At 38.1% G+C, this 22,066-nt stretch overlaps 2 protein-coding genes across 11 annotated transcripts in view; one reads left to right on the top strand and one right to left on the bottom strand.

Annotated features, from left to right (window-relative positions):
• cep290 (centrosomal protein 290) overlaps window positions 1–20,150 on the bottom strand; it is a 38,302-nt gene extending 18,152 nt beyond the window's left edge. For 4 of the 9 annotated variants that reach the window (XM_063479111.1, XM_063479115.1, XM_063479118.1 and 1 more), the window contains exons 1-32: window positions 19,931–20,150; window positions 19,405–19,482; window positions 19,124–19,193; window positions 18,989–19,035; window positions 18,297–18,431; window positions 17,901–17,954; window positions 17,709–17,729; window positions 17,034–17,180; window positions 16,555–16,737; window positions 16,314–16,403; window positions 14,663–14,785; window positions 13,959–13,979; window positions 13,644–13,767; window positions 11,753–11,925; window positions 11,206–11,368; window positions 10,973–11,073; window positions 10,815–10,881; window positions 9,081–9,202; window positions 8,761–8,836; window positions 7,684–7,799; window positions 7,084–7,248; window positions 6,019–6,168; window positions 5,808–5,923; window positions 5,621–5,723; window positions 4,973–5,203; window positions 4,539–4,712; window positions 4,325–4,436; window positions 2,132–2,337; window positions 1,636–1,787; window positions 1,031–1,142; window positions 276–731; window positions 13–177 (exon numbers count right to left, since the gene is read on the bottom strand). In XM_063479111.1, the coding sequence (XP_063335181.1) occupies window positions 13–177; window positions 276–731; window positions 1,031–1,142; window positions 1,636–1,787; window positions 2,132–2,337; window positions 4,325–4,436; window positions 4,539–4,712; window positions 4,973–5,203; window positions 5,621–5,723; window positions 5,808–5,923; window positions 6,019–6,168; window positions 7,084–7,248; window positions 7,684–7,799; window positions 8,761–8,836; window positions 9,081–9,202; window positions 10,815–10,881; window positions 10,973–11,073; window positions 11,206–11,368; window positions 11,753–11,925; window positions 13,644–13,767; window positions 13,959–13,979; window positions 14,663–14,785; window positions 16,314–16,403; window positions 16,555–16,737; window positions 17,034–17,180; window positions 17,709–17,729; window positions 17,901–17,954; window positions 18,297–18,431; window positions 18,989–19,035; window positions 19,124–19,193; window positions 19,405–19,482; window positions 19,931–20,044 (4,167 nt within the window). In that variant the 5' untranslated portion in view covers window positions 20,045–20,150. Of the gene's footprint in view, window positions 1–12; window positions 178–275; window positions 732–1,030; window positions 1,143–1,635; window positions 1,788–2,131; window positions 2,338–4,324; window positions 4,437–4,538; window positions 4,713–4,972; window positions 5,204–5,620; window positions 5,724–5,807; window positions 5,924–6,018; window positions 6,169–7,083; window positions 7,249–7,683; window positions 7,800–8,760; window positions 8,837–9,080; window positions 9,203–10,814; window positions 10,882–10,972; window positions 11,074–11,205; window positions 11,369–11,752; window positions 11,926–13,643; window positions 13,768–13,958; window positions 13,980–14,662; window positions 14,786–16,313; window positions 16,404–16,554; window positions 16,738–17,033; window positions 17,181–17,708; window positions 17,730–17,900; window positions 17,955–18,296; window positions 18,432–18,505; window positions 18,693–18,988; window positions 19,036–19,123; window positions 19,194–19,404; window positions 19,483–19,930 lie in introns of those variants that run through there. The other 5 variants (XM_063479112.1, XM_063479119.1, XM_063479113.1 and 2 more) reach the window with 4 other exon arrangements.
• Window positions 20,151–20,380: 230 nt separating this feature from the next.
• Window positions 20,381–22,066, top strand: part of tmtc3 (transmembrane O-mannosyltransferase targeting cadherins 3) — a 30,662-nt gene continuing 28,976 nt past the window's right edge. Inside the window, exons 1-3 of one of the 2 annotated variants that reach the window (XM_063479120.1) lie at window positions 20,381–20,506; window positions 21,194–21,407; window positions 21,557–21,775. In XM_063479120.1, the coding sequence (XP_063335190.1) occupies window positions 21,219–21,407; window positions 21,557–21,775 (408 nt within the window). In that variant the 5' untranslated portion in view covers window positions 20,381–20,506; window positions 21,194–21,218. Of the gene's footprint in view, window positions 20,567–21,193; window positions 21,408–21,556; window positions 21,776–22,066 lie in introns of both variants that reach the window. The other variant, XM_063479121.1, reaches the window with a different exon arrangement.

The raw sequence follows: 22,066 nt of genomic DNA, 5'->3' as shown, positions 1-22,066 counted from the left end.
TGTTTCTCTCACAGTCTTTTGCTGAACAATATCCTCTTCCAGTGAGTGGATGGTTTGTTCCTGCTCCTTTACAAGGTTCCAGAGATATTTTATCTCCTCCTTCTGGACCACCAGCTCCCTGCCTTTCCTGAGCTCCTGCAGGCGAGTTTCCTCCATCTTTTTGTGCCACTCAGTGACCTGGTTTAAGTCATAAACACTGTGGTTTTTGGCAACTGTAGCACAAATTGGTCAAAACAAGACAAGATGTGATCTCAAGAATATTATTCCCCACTAACCTTCTGGGCCCCTTTCACATCCTTTAGGGTTGAGACGAGCTCTTCCAGCCCTTGCAGCTTTAATTCCAGCTCCTCTGCCCTTCCCTCCGCTCTCTTGCTCTCCTGCTCTGCCCTCTTTTTCTCCTCTTGAGCTTTTGCTCGGTCCTCCTGGAGGCTCAGCATGGTCAAAGAGAACTTTTCCTGCTGAGGAAGTGGCAACGCACCTGCAAACTGCCTACGGAGCGACTGGATAGTCTGCCGTAGGTGCTTCGAGCGGTTTCTGCCCTCTTGGCGAGCGAGAAACAGAGTACGCTCACTTGCATCGAGCCGCTGTTCAGCTCGCAGCTTGTAGGCCTCCAACTGCTGGATGTGATTGGTGGCAGCCTCAAGTTTTCCCAAAGCATCTGACTCACTGAGCTGCAGAGCCACAATGTGCTGGTGAAGCTTTGCAACGAGGGCCTTCTCGTCTGACTGCGACTAAGAGAAAAACAAAGCATGATTTCTCTTTGATTTTTGTCTCGCAGACATGTGAGAATTTAACAAACCACTGACATTTGTTCCACTTTTTTCCACTATGTTGAAAGCAAAGATCTGAAAATCTGTACAAATCACCATAAAAAGTTGCAATGATTGATTTCAAAGTATCTCTCACTGTCAAATGGCAACAAACAGAAAGTGCAGTAAAGGACCTGCTTGGGAAAGTTCTTTTATCAACACAGTCATCAGGTTAAACAACGTAAACTCATGTGAAGAAGCTGAAAATAAAACCAAGTTACCTGGTAGTCCAATATTTGCCTCCTCAAAGTTTCCACTTCTTTTTCGTTGCTTTTTTGTCTGGCCTGTAGAGCAGACACCTGTGTCACAGCCACATCAGAGACCTCTTGAAGCCTGCCAAAGGGGAAAAAAGCATAGAAATTGCAACATAACATGTTTTATGTTTTGTTTTTAAAATAAAATAATGAATCCCTTTAAATACCAACATTATAGCTGGGTATTAGTTTAGGTGTTTTTTAATTTTTGTTAATGCTCTGGTATTTTATAGCGAAACACTGTGATCATTGTCTTTAATTATTGATGAATGAATTAATGGTGGTAGTGGTATCAATCAATACTAAACAATCATAAAAAACAAACTTGCTTGTAATATTCTGAACCCCCCCTGACAAGGACAAGCTTATCTTTGATAGGATCCCGATGCATTCTTGAATACAATGCTGTGACCTCAAAACCTGTGCTTCTATAAATCCACCCCCCTCCCCCTCCACACACACACAGGATGATTGTGATTGCAGTGCTTATCAAAACTTAGCGCACACAATAGAGAGCAAAAAACAAAACAAAAACAAAAATCAATCTAAGGCATAGTCGCTGTCAGACGCACTTAGAAACCTCAATGCGAAGCTCAGCCTCTGCTTTCTCCAGCTCTGCAATCTTGGCTCTGTCAGCATCGCTCACAGCTTTGCTCACGCTGCTTGCCAGCTCATCTCTCAGCTCCCGCTCAACCCTTTGGGCCTCCACATTCATCTTAGTCAACTAAAGAGAAACAGAAGTAAGACTTCTTGATAAGAGTCATATAAATTCTTTTTTGAACACCCACAACCTGATAGAGACTGACAAGCGAGATATATCGCAAAGGTTGTGAACTAAAATGTTAAGATAATGAAATAAAAAATTATTTTTGAGCAGGCTCTGGATAGCATAAAAATGCAAATCCAGTCCAATCAAAATGAATTCACTTCTCTCACTGTAACATTATGTGTCAGGTGAACCAAATAGCCTTTTAGATATGTTAAAAGATGGTCATGGTGATGGCTGGGAAAACAACACATTTCATGTGCCACAGAAAAACATATCTGTCTATTTCCTTGGTCTCATACTTCCACAAACTTGGATTCCAGTTCCACATTGCGCTCCTCCACCTGCTTAAGTGAGTTCTTCACGTGCTCATACATTTTGTGGGCATGCTCAGCTCTCTGCCTCTCATTCAGCTCCTTCATCTCTAAAGTGGTGATTCGTCTTGCAGCAGATATCATCTCATTGTTGAGTGATGCCTTTTCTGCCTTATCCATCTCATTTTCTTCTCCTGATAATAAAATAATAAACAGTGTGGAATGATAATTTAACACACACAATATATTAAATAAAAATATAAAAATTATATGCAAAATTTACTTAAATGAAGTTAAACTGTGGCACTGTATACAGATAAGGACAAAATTATTAGCCAAAAATTTCCTGAGTGCGTTTTTTAACAGAGCAATCAATCTTTGACATAGAAATTCTTAACATACTAATTTTATTTAGAAAGCACAAGTTATTTCTGTTGGCACACAATAACAGAATGATTTCAGAACAAACAAAAATGATCAAGGTCAAATATTATTAGTTATTTGAAAAACTGACTGCTGTGACTTTGTAGTGCTCAAAGCATGTAAAACCAAGTTAAAACTGAGGGTTATCTTCCAGGCAGAAAAACTTCAGGAAGGTTTTGAACAGGCACGTGCAAAAAACAACACTCCAAAAACAAAAACAACCACTTTAAACTTGAGCATTTACGAGTGTTAAGAACTGGAACGATAACTATTATCAAGAAATTCAAGGAAGAGCCACACAGTGCAGAGTGACCCTGGCAGAGGTACAAAGTGAAAGATTTCAAAAACTCTGGAAAGAAAACTAATGAGAAATGTGCTTGAAGATTCAAAAGAACTGCCAAGACACTAGTGAATGAGTTAGAAAGAGTTAGGAATTGTAGTGTCAAAGAAGACAATCACTAGAACCAAGCACAGGAATGAATTGAATGAATTGAATGTTGAAGCATGCTATAGGCAACCTGGAGAAAGATTCTCATCAGAAAGACGCTCATCAGATGAGATTAAAAACCGACCGTTAAAACATAGTTTGGAAAAAGAATGGAGAGGCATACAACCTAAAGAATACCACAGTAAAACATGGTGGTGAGAGTATTATGCTGTTAAGATGCTTCAGTACGCCTGGAACTGGGAATCTCGTCAAGGTGGAAGGAATCATGAAGAAGGAAGGATACGTGAAGAATCTGGAGGAAAACTTTAAGCAGCAGCAAAACTGGGTCTAGGTCATCGTTTTGTCTTCTAGCATGACAAAGACCCAAAACATGGTCAAGAACTACGTCCAGAAGACCAAAGTGAACGTTATTGAATGGCCTGCACAAAGCCCTGACATAAATCTCTTTGACAAACTGTGGGGCGAACTGAGGAGTCGCAAAACTTCAAGCAGTTATCCAGCAAAAATGATACATAACTGTCTATGAGCATTGTTTCATACCAGTTTGCTTTCAGATATGAAATTCAAAAATGTGATTGTTATACAATTTACCCACCCCTACACTGTTTATGTTGAAGGTGGGAGTCAGTTTTTAATGTTGCAGCCAGGCCAACACTCACATCATTATATGATGAATTTTACCCAACCTCCTCATTGTTGAGACAGGAATGCAATGACCCCACTAGCTATGGCTCAGATCCAATGAGCACTAAATGTATTCAAGCTGTCTTACAACACTGCATGCATGCAGGACAATACAGTAGATAAAAGCTCAGGAAGAAAGCAATAGACATAAATAACTGTAATTTTTGGCCCTGTGGGAAGCCTGTGCCCTTGGCTTATTCTAGTGGTTTTACCACAGCCCAGTAAATGTTTTCATGGCGGGAACTTCAGCTTGTAAAAGACTTTAATGGCCTTCATAGACTGTGATACCTTCTTGTTGTGAATCCAAGAATGCTGGAACATCTTTTATTCTAACTTCAAAATATTTATATTGAACTTAGAATACAAGATGTTCCCTCAAACCTCTTTATGGACAAAAATAAGATCAAATTTATAAAAAACTGAGGTTGAACCAATATTGTTTCAGACCAATTTACTTTCAGATATGCAGTTCAGATGTGATTCTTCTACCCACCCCACCTACCATTGTTTTTGTTGAAGGTGGGAGTCAGTTTTTAATGTTGTACTTGTCGCCAACACTCACATCATTATATGATGAATTTCGTTACAAACAAAACTGTTTGTAATGATCACTATCCTTAGTTTACCTGTTGAAGGGATGTTTTCCCATCTTTGCTCTAAAGTATTAAGTTTCTCCTTTGTGATCTCCAGTTCTTTATTCATGGCAGAGATTTGTTCTCGAAGAGACTCATTCTCACTCTGAGAGGAAGGGAAAAAAAAGATTAATAAAATGTTATCATTAGTCAAGAACACAACATGAGATGTGGGGCAAACCTGGTCAGGAAATGTTTTTTTTAATACCTCCAAATGTTCTAAGTTGGTGGTTCTTTGTATGAGGCGGCTGTCTCTCTGTAGCATGTTTCTGTATTTGACTGTTAGCTCTGTGTACTGTTTGTTAGCCTTCTCCAGGTCTGATGAGGGCACACTATCATCCAAAGCTTTCTGTAGTGCTGCTATTTTATATGCAGCCATTTCCTAAAGACCAAATAAAAGGCAGTGACGTTAGAAAGGTGCTGAATGAACATAGTGCTAAAAACACAACTTTTCGCTACACTCTCCCTGATGGAAATGTTCACAATATTTCATAAATGATTTTCTGTTATTTAAAGAAATACTTTGAGTGAGAAACTTTTATGTAAAATGTTTTATATAGTCTCATCTAGTTGCGATAAAAGACAATAGATAAGAATCTGTTTCCCCCCCAAGGCTTTTGGTGGGATTTAGCTTCTTGGTACCTTGTATCTCTGAAGGTAACCTATCCTCTGAGTGACCGAAGCCTGCATCTGGCTGCTGTCATCTCTCAGCTTGCCGTTTTCCTTGCGGAGGTGTTGTTCTTGTTCCAGCAGGGTTGTGTAGCGTCGCGCCAGTTTCTTCTCATTAACTTTGAGCACTGTCAGCTTACGAATTGCTTCACTCAGCTGTCTTCTGATGTCCTCTGGATCCTTCTGAAGTGTGTCCAGCAGATCCTGATAGATAAGGTGAATAATTGCTCTTAATAAAACTGACACCAGAAGGAAAAAGAAGCACAGCAAAAAATTCTACCCTGATATTATATATTTGTACAACTCAAAATTGTGAAAATGTTAGAACATAGTTATTTAATCACTTAAGAGCTGCTGGTCGACTTGCTGATATTGCACACTACACGCCAGAACGAGTTGTCTGTTCCCCTAATGTGCAATTTATGTTTATTGAGTTAAAGGAAAATATTCCAGTAATTTGTCTGAGACACATTTAGTTCCATGTTGTCAGCCTTTAACATTGAATCATCGTAAACCATATGTCTGTGTGAGTGAATGAGAGCCACATTGAAAGTGTTTGCAAAATAAACACAGTGCATCTTGTAGCATTTAAGTATTATTAACCTTTTAAAGCTGACTTACACTGAACTCTTTGATTTTAACGTCATCCACCTGCTTTTGTTTGTCCAGCCTGTTCTTTATCTCTGTGAATGTCTCCTTCTCCTTCTGCCACTCTGCCTTCTCACTGAGAAAAACACAGGAAAATATTTGAGATTCTTACATGTAAATAAATCACCCACAATGCGCAAAACCTTTCATGATAACCCACCTCAGGTACTCTTTGTAGAGAAGTCCCTGTTGATGGCTAATAACAGAAAACTTCTCCTTGTATTCTTCCAGAGCACCTGCAAGTTTCTGCATTTTTTCCTCCTTGTTTTTGAGCTCCTAAATAATTATGATCAATTTATTTAGATTTTACTTGAAACACAATTAGTTTATAGTTCTTCCCAACCTTATTATTGGAAGACAGCGACACTAACCTGAAGGAGTCGAACGGCGTACTCATTCAAGGAACTGATGACTTCAGTGCTGCTGGGCTCCAGGCCCTCGGGAAGTGTCAGAGGTCTGAGGACGACTCCATTGCTGCCAGACTTCCTGAGCAACTCCAACTCACTTTCAAGTTGGCATATCTAACAGGCACAGATAATAAAAAAAAAAATCACAAGCAAAACCTGGCTATTAAACGTTGTGTTGTTTATCAAAAGGTTCCTGCATTTGTCTCTAGATTCAAAGTATTATTTAGCATCGTTTGGGACAATACAGCATGAATTGCTTGATTACTGAATGTGAGGAGGCCATTGTAATGTACCACAAACATAAGGTAACAAAAAATTATTGAGACTAAAGGCAGTAATAAATAGATGATTAAAATACACAGTGTAACACTACTTATGAAAAAAAATAATCAGACAAAGGAATAAATAATGAAAAAGAATGATCAACAAAAAGAGAAAATCTTATTGGAAAATAAAACTGGAGAAATGGCAGATGAGTTCTGTAAAGGAGGCTTCCCCATTTTAAACAAAATTGTTACTGCCTGTGTTCTGGATAATGTGGCTTTTGTTAAGTGTTATTTGTAAGAAAGTTTTATCATTTTGAAAATTGAAACTGAATGCATGTTGAACAGTTGAGACAGAAGTTTGTTTACCTCGTTTCTCTCATTATATGAAACAGAAGTAGCAGATATCAAAAACAGGCGACTGACCAGACCAAAAAAAAGGAAAGGAAAAATCTTCTAGACATGTTAATGACTCTCCGCCATGGAGCCCATGCCAGGCATGCAGCTATCTTCATAAATCTTTATATTTCTGTGGTTACAAACTTTTACATAAGAAAATAATTTTGTTGATTTGGAGAAGAAACACGCAGCCGTTACCACTGGGATTTGGGCTTCCATAACTAGAGTTTAATACATGCTTGGCTTTGAGAAAGTTGAGAAATCATACCGCTTTGTTTTCTTGCCAAAGACAGAAATATGGCCAAATAAAGCTGCCAGTCCACCACATTATTAATTTGTGTAATTAACTTAAATCATATTAATCTACCTTTTCTTTGGCTCTGGCAAGCTGACTCAAGCTGTCGGTTGCCTCCTCACGAGCTGATTTTAGCTCCTGCCTCAGTTCTTCATTTCTCCCCACCAGCTGGTGTATTTGGGACTTGAAGTGTGGGGCTGACTCAGACTGGCCACCCATGCCACTGACATCTAAAGCCTGTAGGAGAATGAGTAAAGTTTACTGCCACCCTCCCCCCCAAAAAACGGCTATTCTCAAATCCTAGATGCAACAGTTGTAGAGGATAAAAATACATTTATGCCACTATCTAAGATTGATTTTCATGTGTCTGATGTGTGCTAGCATCTGCTACTTCCTTGCTGATTGGTATGTTGCATAGCTTTCTTGCCTTTTTCTTTGAAGCTAACCACATTTGTTTATCAGGTTGCTATGAGACAAACCCTGTGTTTCATCAAATGACAAGGTCAACGGTAAAATGCCGACGAGGGACAAAGTCCATTGTTTTCAGCTTATCTACGTGTAAAGGCATGATGTAAAGTGAGCCCGTGTGAAACACGTTGAAAAACACTGTGTATTAATCAAATGTCGTCTTAAACTAAGCACTGTTTTACATCAGCTTTCATGCATACTTACATTGGCCAACCTTTCCAGATTAGGAACAGAAACAGCCTCTTGATTAATCCTCATTGCTTGAAGGACATCTTTCAGAGCAGCCTCCAGATCTTTTTTCACCTTTGAAAGTTCTTCCACTAAGAGTTCATGCACAGGAATGAATAACAATGGGGAAGAAGTACCCCAGAGATAAATAATTCAGATAAAAATGTTTTAAATACACTATATTGCCAAAAGTAATCGCTTGTCTGCCTTCACAAACACACAAATGAACTTGAGTGGGATCCCATTCTTAATCCAAAGGGTTTAATGTGATGTCTTTGCAGCTGTAAGAGCTTCAACTCGTCTGGGAAGGCTTTCCGTAAGGTTTAGGAGTGTGTATGGGAATTTTTTTGCCATTCTTTCAGAAGCTTCCCCTTTAATTCATCCCAAAGATGTTCTGTCAGGTTAATGTCAGGACTCTGTGCAGGCCAGTCAAGTTCTTCCACACCAAACTTGTTCTTCTATGTCTTTACAGACCTTGCTTTGTACACTGGTACGCAGTCAAGTTGGAACAGGAAGGGCCCGTCCCCAGACTCTTCCCACAAGACTGCATGGGTGCATGAAATTGTCCAAAATGTCTTGCTGAAGCATTGAGAGTTTTTTTCACTGGAACAAAGGGGCTGAGCCCAACTCCTGAAAAACAACCCCACACCATAATCCCCTCTCCACCAGATTTGACACTTGACATTTGACACTTGACACAATGCAGTCAGACAAGTACCGTTCTCCTGGCAACCGCCAAACCTAGACTCATACATCAGATTACGGATTGCCAATCACAATCTGCCAATTGTATCACGGTCCCACACTAAAATTCGCTGAGCTCCAGAGAGCGAGCCATTCTTTCATGAACATATGTAAAAGCAGTCTTTATGCCTATGAGTGATTGGAACACCTGAATTCAATCATTTGGATGGGTGAGTGAATACTTTTGGCAATACAGTATATATTGCATTGATCATCGTCTCACTACATAATGTACAGATGCTACAGTGACTCAAGTGTAAAAACATCTGTGTGAACTTTAAGTGGAAGTCAGAGCAGGACTATACTCACATTTGACCTGAAACTGGGTCCGGTGAAGTTCCAGCTCTCGCTCCTTTTTGCTTAACTCTTTTTCAAGGTACTCATTCTGAAATGCAATGTTAACGTAATATTAATAAAATTAAAAACCCTGAAAACTTTGACATAACCCTTTCCCATGGTATACCATGGTATTCCATGGGAAGCAATATGCAAGAAAGGGTGCATTCTTCACTGAATAATATTAAATAAAATTATAATTCTCACTTAGTTTGCTTGATGAGAATGTTTCTTTTTTAATATAGGGCACTAAGTCGGGTGGCAAGAGGTGATGTCACTACTGAGAGTCTTACTTTGCGCCTGGTTTCTTCATCTGTGTACATGCCATTCTGTTTGAGCGACAGCTGTGCCGCCCTGCTCGGTCTAACATCTTCCTCCAGCAGTAAGCTTGACTGTGGAATCCCTGTAGACACAGCTGATTAAGAGCAACATTTTTTAAAATGTATGTCTGAAACAAAACTCAAAATTCAAGAGAAGTCAGGAGAAAAATAGCTAAATGTCTTCCTTTTGTACAAGCTAAACCAATAGATTTGGTTCATACAAATACATTTTAGGTGGAAAAACCCTGCAAGGAAAAGATATCATCGGGCCAATGAGTTCATATGTCCCTTCCATTAAAACTGACAGCAAGTGTCACAAAAGGATGAAAATGAGTTAGGTCTGACCGGGAACCTTAAAGGAGTGTTGTAGGTTTCATGTCTGTGTATATAATAGGATTTGAGAGACATAAATTTCACATTAACATAGTGGACAAGGCTCCTTACTGAGGCCTATGTGCATGTTTGTGGAGACATAACACCAGGAGTCGGCAACCCTGGGCACGCGTGCCAGCTGGGTTAACTGATGGCACGGCGCACGACACACAGTGAATTAATCTGAGATGGTGCATTAAAAAATAACTGGTCGGGCCAGTGGTGCACATCGCAAATTAGCTAGCATAGTTGTGCCAATTGTTAATGATGGTATCTTAGCTAACAACCCCAACTACCAGATTCAACTTGTAGTTGGCTAAAAATAACTTAGCCTACCGGTGACAGGGACGTGGCTAGCTGGCAGTTTTTTCAAGCGATGTTGAAATTTCTACATTCCAACACTTCAAATGCTTCAGGAGCTTTCCGCTCAGCGCAGCATCAGCATCGCGGAAATACACCAATACAGCCGTAGACTCGAGACAGAATTCACAATGCGTTTTCGGGACTTTCAGGTGTATGGACCAATGTTTTCTTTTCTGATCAAACCAGAAAGGTTTAATGAGCAGCTGGATTTGTCTCACATTAACTGGCTGGACATAGAGGACATAGAAATACAGCTGATTGAACTGAAAAGCTCGACTCTGTGGGGGTCAAAGTTTGCAGAACTACGAACGCAGCTGGAATCCATAGCTGTGCGTGTTCATGGAGCTTGCATTTTCACCTGCTGGACATCACTACCTGACAAGTTTAACTGTCTTCAGAACATTGCAGAGGCATTATTGAGAGTACTTGGCTCTACATATCTGTGTAAACAGATTTTCTCTCACATGAAGAGTGTCCTCAGGTAGCTGTCTGAATGCTGGACACTCGGAGACCTGTGTCTCTAAGTGGGAGACGAGAGATCACATTAACATGTGTATCCCTGTATTAACAAACATGCATTTTCTGTTGTACAGTTCATTTGCTGTTATGGAGTTCTTGTTATGGATAAAAAGTGTCTTTTTTTTGTTTCAAAATAGCTGATAACTATTCGCTGATAGCTGCCAACATCTGCAAATAAATATAATTCTATAAAGTTGTTCTATATAGTGTGTAACTGTTCATATAGAGCATTATTAAATTTATTGCTAATGCAATCATATGGCACACTGACTTCTGTAAAAATTTTAGATGGCACTCATCATCAGAAAGGTTGCCGACCCCTGCCTTACACGAAAGATGTGGTGAACCAACTACACATGAGCTTTTCAGAATGGGTGAAAAGAGTTGCTGATATACAAATACACTTTTTAAAGGAATAATCTGTGGAATTAAACTGAGTGATTTTAATGTCACCTCTTTCCTTCACCATGTGTCTGATTTGTTTCTTTAATTCCAGTCTTTCCTCTTCAAGTCGTTCAATCTAGAAAATCATCAGGGTGTTAGTAGAAGACGCTCATGAGCAAAATTACTTATAAAAATATTGGTTTTAACCAGTATAATTCCCACTATACCTCTTTGGTGAGCACTTGGTTTTCTGCTTTGTACCGGCGCTGTCTGAGATCTGCGGCACGCCTAAACTCTGTCAGATCCACTTCCTGCTTTGGTTCCAGACCTTCGGAGTCAAGACCAGTATAAACAAAAGCTAAATTAATTTTATAGTTCCACGTCAGTGAGTGTTGTCTAAATATACTGAGAAATGTGACCATTCGAGTTAAAAAATAAAAAATAAAAAAACCCATCTGACCTAGTTTTTCTCTGAAACCTTCGTTTTCGTCCATGAGGTCATTGATTCTCATCTCAAGCTGGTTGATCTCTTTGGTCATGGCCTCTGCCTCACATTCTCTCTCTCTAATTTGATTTTTACACTCTTTGATCTCCGCAATGGCTGCTTCCAGGCCATAAGTGCCCTGTAAAACAGAAACCAAGTTGTTGTTCAAAGTGTTTCATTCACCAAAAAGCAAGTCTTGTCTAAATGTCTTTTTTCCTTGTTTTTAACTCATATGCTTTTTGTGGAAATCAGGATGTGATTTGGCATGGTGAAAAACAAACACCATGTTTGTAGACCAAAAAAAGCACGTGGATCACACCATAGTCACATTGTCATTTCAATGTCTCTATTAAAAGTGAGGATGGATGGGGAAAAGAAAAAAAAAATCACATGGATCAATTCCTGGAAATTAAGTCACAAATAATTTAATTTGGCTGAAAACAAATTTTTACTGAAAGCCAAAATAAAAAAATAAAATAAAACAGAAAAAAATGAGGAACAAAAAATATGTGTGCAGACTTACAGACTCATATTGGCTCAAGCGGTTTGAAGCCTCAATAAGTGCTTTGTCTTTTTCCTCAGCATGAGCTTCTGCTAGTTTTACCGCATGCTCTGCTTCCGTTGCTCTTGTCTCTGCAGCTTCTAGCTTTAACTTCAGCTCCTCCATTTTCTTCTGCTGTAAGGTGGATGGGAGGCCTTCAAGAACAAATGACAAATGTAATTGTAATTGTGCATATACATATACATATATATATATATATATATATATATACATATACATATATATATATGTACATATACATATATATATATATATATATATATATATATATATATATACATATATATATATATATATATATACATATATATATATATATATACATATATATATATACATATATATATATATATATACATATATATATGTATATATATATATATATATATGTGTGTGTGTGTGTGTGTGTGTGTGTGTGTGTGTGTGTGTGTGTGTGTGTGTGTGTGTAGATAGATAGATAGATAGATAGATAGATAGATAGACAGACAGACAGACAGACAGACAGATGTATGAGGCAAAATTCTTTTACAAAAAGCTAAAACTACCAGGGTCAAAATGATGAGCCCAATCTTTTTTTTTTTTGCTGAATAAACAGCCTTTTAACAACAGTCTCACACATGTTTCCTGAGCAATTTCAGCCCATTGTTCTTTGGCAAATCTCTCAAGTTCCTCCAGATTTGATGGTTTTCTGGCAGAAATTTTGTCTTCAGTTTACAATGCACATTTTCAAAGGGATTCAAATCAGGGCTTTCTGGAGGCCATACAGTAAAGTTCACTTTGGATTTCTGGACGCTACTACGTGCTGGGATCATGATGTGCTGGAAGACAAAACGACAAGCCAGATGCACCCTATAGCATAATATGGCACTGTGATGTTCTTTTGATTTTACACTTTTCCCTTCTTCCTCCAAACATAAGCAACATCTCTGAGGCCAAAGAGCTCTAGTTTCGTCTCAAAGGCCGAGCTTCCAGTGTGCATAATCTTTCTCCAGGCTGACTGCAACCTCAGAGTTCACTCCTGTGCGAAGTTCTAGTGACTGTCTTCTTTGAGACTACAATTCCCACTTTTTTTAAGTCGTTCACTTATGTCTGAGCACATTTCTCACTAGTTTTCTTTCTTTGAAATCTTTCACTTCCAGGCTTGTTTTGTACTTTGTGGCAACTCCTTGGAATTCTTGATGATTGCTCCAGTTCTTGATACTTGGAAACACTGACGATGACACTCAGTTTTAACTTGATGTTACAAGCTTTGAGCATAAGCTTTAAGCCCTTCATTGCACATCAGTGGTTTGTGGTTTCTCCTATGTCTCATTAAAAGGTCAGTTTTTCGGGGGGCTAATAACACTGACACTGGTAACAAAAAAAAAAAATCCAAAAAGCTAATATGCTAAGAAATGTTATGTCCAAAATCCCTTGCTCTGTTTAAAGAAAAAAAAAACACTTGGGAAAAATCTGACTCACATTAAAATACATAAACTGCTCAGTGGCACCTGCAAGTTCTGAGCCATTTACCTTCTTAGGCATGCAACCACGTCTTATCAGTTCTAATTTAAACAGTTTAAATTTTAGTTTAATCATGAATCTCAAAAATGTTAAAAAAAAAAAAAAAAAAAACAACCCATAAAAACAAAAAACAAAACATCTATCTCAAAAATTCAGATATATTCAGAACATATATCTTTTATGATGATTATATTTTGATGTTTGGTATTTTTTTAAGGTTAACTTAACCTGTTGGTCTACAGTTTGCTCTTTTTGGGCATTCCCCATAACTACAAATGTCTGCAATCAACAACTGTCAGAAGAGAGGCTAATGAATAACATTTGATAAATTAAACAGGGATGTACAAACCTCTGTCTTTCTTCGTAGATGTCTTTAGCTCCTCAATAAGTAGGGTGTGCCTCTCCATTTCCCCAGTATATTGCTCCACCTGCTCACTCAGCATCTTGATTTGATTATCTCGCTCTTGGACAGCCTTTAGGATATTCACCACAAAATCAAAACACAACACAACACAAAAACACAGAATTATCAGGATTTCAATGTTAGACACATTCTACACAGCTGTGGCACACATAAATATTTACACATTCATTGTTGGAGAACGTTATGGACCGAAAACAAGGGGAGGGACAAGATAAGAGGCCCACGATGGATGAAACTTACAGCGCAGAGCTCATATATGACCTGACCCAGGGCAGCAATAGACATGGAAGGAAGGATAGGTTTATATGTAAAGGCAGGGCAAAGAGAGAGAACCAAAAGAAGAAACATGACATACACATAGATACAGATAGGTGGAAAACAAGATATGACTATAACCTCCAAATTAGGATGCCCCTGCTCCAAAGAATAAAAATAAATGTATAAACAATGACCCCCCCCAGAGCATTTAAGATGTACATAGGGTTATTTTATCACAGTATTTTATTTATGCATATAAGGTTGATAAGAATTATATCTGTAACAAACTGTTTTGTTTTAGCTTTACTTTTTTTGGCAACAGTGAAGTAAAAGTATGCTTTTCTTTCTATTTAAGCAAACGTCCTCAGAAAAAAATGTGGGTAAAACAAAAATCTTTTCTATGATAAGGTGACATAAAATAACATAGATGTATATCCAAGCACAACACTCAGATCCATTAATAACAAAGTCTGTGGTGAAATGTGTCCCAAAACGTCCCCAAATCACTTTTAAGATAAGGTAAAAGTTGCATTCCTATGCTGAGCTCGGGTTTTTGTGTTCACGTAAACGAAATTGTCGCCACGATTACACAATGACCTACATTCAGTGCACCACAATGGCAGGAGATGAAAGTCAGAAATGTGTATACACAAATGAGATTATTTCATCCCTATTTTTGAACAGACCTGCTGCAAGGCCAGAATGTTGCTTTTGTCCAAGTCCAGCTGTGCTGAACGCAGCTTTTCCCTCAAGTCACGAATCATCTGCTGGTACACCAAAATTTCATCGTCCTTCCCAGACAGCACTCGCTATCAGGAACAACAAAAGCAAACTCATGTTAGTCCTGTAGAATAGTTTAACAAAACTCAGTGATGAACTCAGTGACTGAAATTTGCAGGTGCCCACATGGACAATGCCTTCAAGAAGAAGGTTCAGTGGTGCAAGAAGAGAAAGACTGAGCAATCTGGCCACATTGACAAGCAGTGTTCTTGGAAAAGTAAAGGTGAGACAATGTACCAGCTGTAAGAACCAGATAAAACAGATGAAAGATTCATAGCTAAAGAATTTATTTACAATCACAATTTCAAAAAGGTTAGGATGCTGTTCAAACTTTAAATGAAAACAGAATCTGCAAAGCTCACATACCCATATCTCATTCACCAGAAAACATATCAAATGCTTAAAGTTAGACATTTTAGTATTTCCTGAAAAATAGAAACTCACTTTGAATTCAATGGCAGCAACACATGTTTAAAAATGTGGGATGAGTGCAACAAAAAACTTGAAATGGTACCAAAAAGATACATCTGGAGGGACATTTTGCAACTAACTAGGTTAACTGGCCACAGGTCAGTGAGACACCAGACTATTATAAGAGCATCTTATAGAGGCAAAGTTTCTCAGAAATAAAGATGGGCAAGATCTTCACCAGTCTGTCTAAAAAAATGTGACAACTTTAACTACTTTAAATATCTACAGCACATATCATCATCAAAAGATTCAGAAAATTTGGAGAAATCCAGAAGAGACGGCTGAAAACCAGTACTGGGTGCCTCTGATCTTCAGCCCCACAGACAGCACCGCATTAAAAAAAAAAAAGGCATCATTTTAAATATAGAGCAACACAGGGCTTGCATATTTCAGCAAGACAATGCTAAGCCCCATACTTCATCTGTTATAACTTTGAAGTTGAAGACTCCAAAGAGTGAACGATTTTTTAGCAGCCAAAAACATTTGGCTCATTATGAAATGAGAAAATAAACTGCTGTTAACTGTTAAATAGCTAGAATCCTCTATCAGAGAAAAATGAGACAATATTACTTTCCCAGAGTCCAGGAACTAGTCTTCTCAATTATCAGATGTTTATGAAAATGACTGTTACACAGTGGTAAATATAGGACTGTCTAATATTTTGCAACATGTTCAAAATTGCCTTATTTCCTAGTGTTACATTTTCTCAGTTTAACCATTTGATATGTTTTCTGTGTTCTACTGTGAGTAAAACATTGATCAATGAGATTTGTAAGTCTTTTCATTCTGTTTTTCTGTACATTTTTTGGAATTTGGGTTGTACTTTTAAACTATGTGAAGAGGCAGTGAAGAGACTAGTTGCATATGTAGGTATACCCATAGGTAAATGTTGTATTAATCAATATTAGTATTAATGTTCAGTGATCCTTTGTTTTAAGCGGATAAGTGAAGATTAGCAGAGGCACCAGGAGTCCCTTGGTGTCAGGGTCAAGGTTTCAGGTTTTTCCTTGAATGCACCTGCTTAAAGGAAATAAACTAAACAAATAAAACTTGCCCTTTGGAGAGTAAGTTTGAATAAATACTTACCTTCCACTCCTCCACTTTGGCATTGACAGCTGCCATAATAGGGTCATTCTCTTCAGTCATGCTATGAATCTTATCTGTTAACTCTCTGACCTGCACATAAAAAGTGGAGCCATGATTCCTTACCTTGCACTCAAACATTATTTTATCAGCTTAAATAATTGCAGAGTGTGACATAATAAATGGATTCAGGTAACTTATCTCCATTAAAAAAAAAAACAGTATGTGAAGAGAAGGATCTTACTTGAAGCTTTGTATGATCTCGGTCCTTCCTAAGCTGGTCCATAATGGAGTCAGTCTGCTGCACCACAATCTTCAACTTATTGTACTCATCCGTCATCTTCTCCATCTCCTTCACAGATTCCTCCAGGCTTCTCTGCATCTGCATATTCTCAGTCTTCAGATGTGTGTTTTCATCTTCCGCTCGCTAATAAACGCAAAATAATTCAATAAACATCATTTTAGGGGGGGTAGTCTAAGACACATCAATCAGCAGTACAAAGAGTACGTAATAAAAAAAATGAAAGCCATAAATATATGCAGTAAAGGTCTTAATTAACAATTACAAACAGCACTAATCTTGCATGTTTGAGGCAGCGTAAGAGGCCTTGGGCATCCGATACTTGTTAACAACTAAAGCATGGCACCATTGCCAAGCTTGGCACACAATAGTCTGTTGCCTAGTTGACCAGATTTTATAGTAAACAAACAGATTTTCAGTACCTGCAGGTCTTCTAAACATTGGTAAAGCTGGCGGTTGGCAAGGTTGAGCTTCCTCTGAGTCTCAGCATTCTCATCTTTTGAAGACATAGGCTCTTTCTGGTCCAGCTCTCCGCGATAAAAGTCCACATCCTGCTGGAGCTGCTCATTCTGATGTGATGCGGCAACACAGACGTCAGTTCAGAAAAGGAACCAAAAAAAATTTCCTCTGCTCACTCACAAATATGGAAACACTAAATTGACTTTCGAAGCCCCTGAAATACAAGCCTGTCCTGCTTTTCAGTATACTTTGAACAGCAATCGATTTTACTATGATAGTTTATAAGAAAACACGCAGTCTAGAAGGTGTCACCTTATGCTACATTAAAAATAAAATGTGTTATAATTTATAATCTATCAGGTTAATCAAGTTCACTTTGTGCACAAAAATCAAAACTTAAACCCTTTAAAACCCCCAAATTCTGCTAAAATTCCATTATGTTAAGGATCGCATATTGCATATGATATACTTCTTATCATCATCCTATTCACTTTTTGTATGTACATTTATAAAAAGCTGTGATGCAAAAAAGCCTCATGTACACCTTTATATTGCTACAAAACCTACAAAACATACTATTCCTCATTTCACATAACCAAAAACTTAGTTTACTTAACTAAACTACCTTTGTTTATTACCTTCCTCTTAAGTTTTTCTAACTACACCACGGAACAGATGGAGACAGAAAAAAAAAATAGATTAAAAGGAGATAATGAGTAAAAAATGAAGGTAAAGCATGAATACACAAAAGTTTTAAATGAAGTGCGAATGGATCATAACTAAACAAGGGATGAAATGAAATGACGAGTGTAATGTCAACTATCAAATACCTCTCTTTTCAGCTTCTTGATGACTTCCTCAGCCTTCTCTACTTGCACAACCAACTAGAAAGACAAAACCAACTTTACAATGTAGAAACATCGAAAGCGTTCTGTTGTTGCCTTGTAACCATCAGAAAATGATAGAAAGCTGGAAGCAAACAATGTCAAACAAGATTAGCAAAGCAACAGATGAGTCAAACCATTTGTATCGTATTCTTGTACTGGTTGTTTTTGTATATAAATATGTCCATACATAAATGTCCATACATAAATATTTTCAGTTTAACGTAACATTCAATCTTTTCACCAGCATGTTTTTTTTTACCAGCGCTTTGTCAACATAGCATGTGCAAACTAATAAGCTAACATTTGCAAGTCAACCTACGGCAGGTAAAGTGCTCATACCTCCTCGTTGGTTTTCTTTTCCTTCCCCATTTCTTTCTTTAACTGGGTCACCTCATTCTCCCTTTGCTCCAACTGGGTCTCGAGGTTCCAAATCTGACCTCTAATAAAGCCGGTGTTCTGCACAGTGCTGTGGAGCTGAGTAGCATAAACAGGAGACAAGATGCACACCCAAACAACCCCCACAAAGAAATCTCTTAGTGTCTTATTACCTCCATCTGTTCATATGTGTTCATTTCCATGACCAAGTTGTTAAACAACATTCTGTTCACGTTTTAAGGCATAAAAACAACCAGAATATAAGTAGTGACAATCCACAACCCTGGGAAAATTGAAAATGGTTAACAATTCAAAACGATAAGCAATTTCTGTGAGTGCGCAAGGAATTAGCTGTAATCTTCTTAGGGGTCACTACAGCAAATCCCTTCATAAGGAGGGTTACGCTCAATGATTGGCTGAAAGAGTTGGCACTGCTGAAAGGAAGTAAATAAGCATAGAAAGTGATATCAAACAACATAAACATTCATAATGATGGTTTAGTTCAACCATGTGAAGAAATAACAGTTCAGCAGATCAACAAAAATGCCCAATATATAATGTGTAAAGCAATAACATATACAGTTCGTTTTATATATATATATATATATATATATATATATATATATATATATATTTAAAAACTAGATTTTTTTTACCTTCTGTTCTTGTTCCAACTGTGACACTTTAGCCAAGAGTTCTTTTTCTAAAACACAGAAAAATAATGCAGATGTTGTTTGTTAACCTGACAGACAAAAAAGAAAAATGTCTAACAAACTTTATATGATACTAACCTTTTCTAGCATGTTTTACACCAATGTCATCGATAAAGTCAAAGGCAACACAAAGTTCTCGATCTCTAATCTAACACAGAAACGTAGAGAAGACGTTGAGAAACAAATATTATTTCAAAGGAAATATTTCAACATGCATAAACACGTAAAAGCACCAAGGTCAGTAGTGTGACTCCTTTATGAATATTCTTCTTTCCTAAAAATACATTACAGATGTTGGTAGAGTGGTTCACAGATGTGTGTGGGAGAGATCAGAATATAAAAACAATAAAACTGAACACCTTCAGCAGGGATTGAAACACCCTGAGGACTTGAATAATGTTCTCTGGAGCTTTATCCTTCACACCCCATTCTTCTGTCTGCATGGGAAAAGTCAAATGTAGAGTCATTCAACCTCATAATACCAATGCTTGTACGACACAACTGCCTAGACCAAAACAATCTATATTTATACGTGTAATATGACGAGGTGTACAAAGACTGATCAAGGTTCAATCGCAGCACTCAGGCTTATGCGGCAAATTCATCAAGAGCTTTCAGCATAAGTTAGATTGTTATGTGTTGTATCCAATGGTCACCGAAGGCATGAAAAATTTAGCATACATAAGTACATAATTGTTGACCAATCATCAAGTGATTGCTATACTCAAAATAGTAGTCTCATATGAGCAACCTATAGTCTGTCTTTATTCCATCGACCATCAAAGATAGACATTCACTGAGCTGATGGAATTTGCAAATTAGAAAATATAAAACATTGCTTGTTGTCCAGAAGTAAATAGCATAATGTCATCGACGGGCCATTACCAAAACTAACAGATCGAAGACCTTATCCACTTCGTCTTTGTCGCGTTCATTGAGGGTTTCTGGGTCAATTCTCAACACTTTATCCCAATTAAGAGCTGCAGGCTTCTTGGCCATGATGTGTTTTTAAAAGACTTAGCTAAATAGGAACTGATATAACATCGATGTGGCACTTAAATTTACGGTTATAGAATAGAGACGCATTGGCTGCTAGGTTACGGCTGACAACAACAGTTAGCTAATGAAGCTACTCCAGAAGAAAACTACAAAAAAAAATCGGTAAAGTTCCCGGAAACTTAACTAAACCGTAGCGAGACGGTGAATATAAAGTTATTAAAGTGTATCGTCGCAGTTTTGCAACTCGGTACTGTCCATATTTACGTCAGTTAGTCCACAAAAAGCATCAAATCTGGCTAGGTTCAACTTGCGCGGTCACCTCTGCACCGGAAGTTATAGTGGGTATTCGCCAAAGCTACTTAGCACATATGGAACGCCGCTTGATGAACTGTGTATTCCGTCTATGTTTTGTCAGCTAAAGTGTGTTTTATGAGCTCAACTACCAGCCCTGTTATAGACACGGTGAGAAAGACCTAAGCTACTTCTCTTCCCATCTTATCCAGCCTAAACACAGGCGACAAGGTAGTTAGCTGTAGCCGCTAATTTAGCTTCATCGTTAGCTAATGTTATGTTGCAGCTACGGTGGCTCTGAAATTGTCATTACATGCTGTTTTGGGCTTTTTGTGCCATTATGTAACCATTATCGATTGGTCACAATGCCGACTGAATTTCATTTATCAAACACCTGGTGTTCGATTTCTCGTAGCTAATCCTCTCGAGTAATATTAGCTGGCCGCGACAGCGCGTTGGAGTACGCCCTCCTTTGCTTTTGCTGCCAGCTGTCACTATGCCGGTAACCAAACTATTCGTTTTTTCAGCAAATAAGCACAAATTTACTCACTTGTACTTTTATTTGTTCTATAATTTAGCTGTTATATTTCCAGTTACATCTGACTCTGTAGCTTTATCTACAAACCAGGGAGGCACACTCTAAGAAGTAATGCTTGCATGCCATTTAATATACTGGGTGCTGTGATGAGGAATCGGGCTAAGAAGACTTGTTTACATACACAGTACATCACAAAGTTGCACTATAAGTGAAAATATGTGTCCAATGATGAAATAAGTTTGAACTCATAAGTGTCTATTTCACAAATCGTCATGCCATCAAAATTGTAATAATACTAAATTTTTTGTTGTCCTGCACAGTGATCAATGAAGGCTTTGGTCAGCAATGGCTGTTGTGTCATGGAAGGAGATTTTACTTTTGAGTGGACTGGTGGTGGGGTGTTACTGGAACAGCTTGTCATGCGGGTTTGTGTTTGATGATGTCTCAGCAATCCTTGACAACAAGGATCTGCGCCCATCAACCCCAATCCGCAACCTTTTTCTCAATGATTTCTGGGGAACACCCATGGCTGAGGTAAGCTTTAAGAAGACTCAAACTCAATATGGGGTTATGTAATTCCTCTTTAGAATTTTATATTATGGATCAAATTTGTCTCATTGTCATTTGTCGTTACTCAAAGTAATTTAGAAAGAAATAAACCTCCAACATGTGTCCCACTACAGGAACGGAGCCATAAATCTTACAGACCCCTGACAGTACTCACCTTTCGACTGAACTACCTCTTCAGTGAACTCAGCGCAGCTTCCTACCACCTGCTCAATGTCATTTTACATGCTGTCGTATGTGTGCTTTTCCTGCGAGTGTGCCGATTGTTCCTGGACAAGACTTCCAGCTTGGTGGCAGCATTACTGTTTGCTGTGCATCCCATTCACACTGAAGCTGTAAGTGTACAATTGCTTTGTGAGCAAATGTTAAAAAATGTGTTTTATTAAATTTAATTTGGCCTAATTGAGAATTATGTTCACGTACAAGTCCATGAAAAAGTGTAAATTAGTGAGAGAAGTAACTGGAAATACTCCTAATTTATCTTTCACTTTTTAAATTAAAGTAATCTCATCAAGTTATGCTTCACCGGATGGGACAGACCCACTGGGAATTATAGACAAATGATGGGCATTGGTTAGGTGGTCTTTGAGTCCCATCTGCAATCCAACTCCTGACTTCCTCAACAT

This window comes from Pelmatolapia mariae, linkage group LG7 (assembly GCF_036321145.2).
Source record: "Pelmatolapia mariae isolate MD_Pm_ZW linkage group LG7, Pm_UMD_F_2, whole genome shotgun sequence".
Taxonomy (NCBI): domain Eukaryota; kingdom Metazoa; phylum Chordata; class Actinopteri; order Cichliformes; family Cichlidae; genus Pelmatolapia; species Pelmatolapia mariae.
This window is presented reverse-complemented; position numbering and strand designations above follow the sequence as displayed.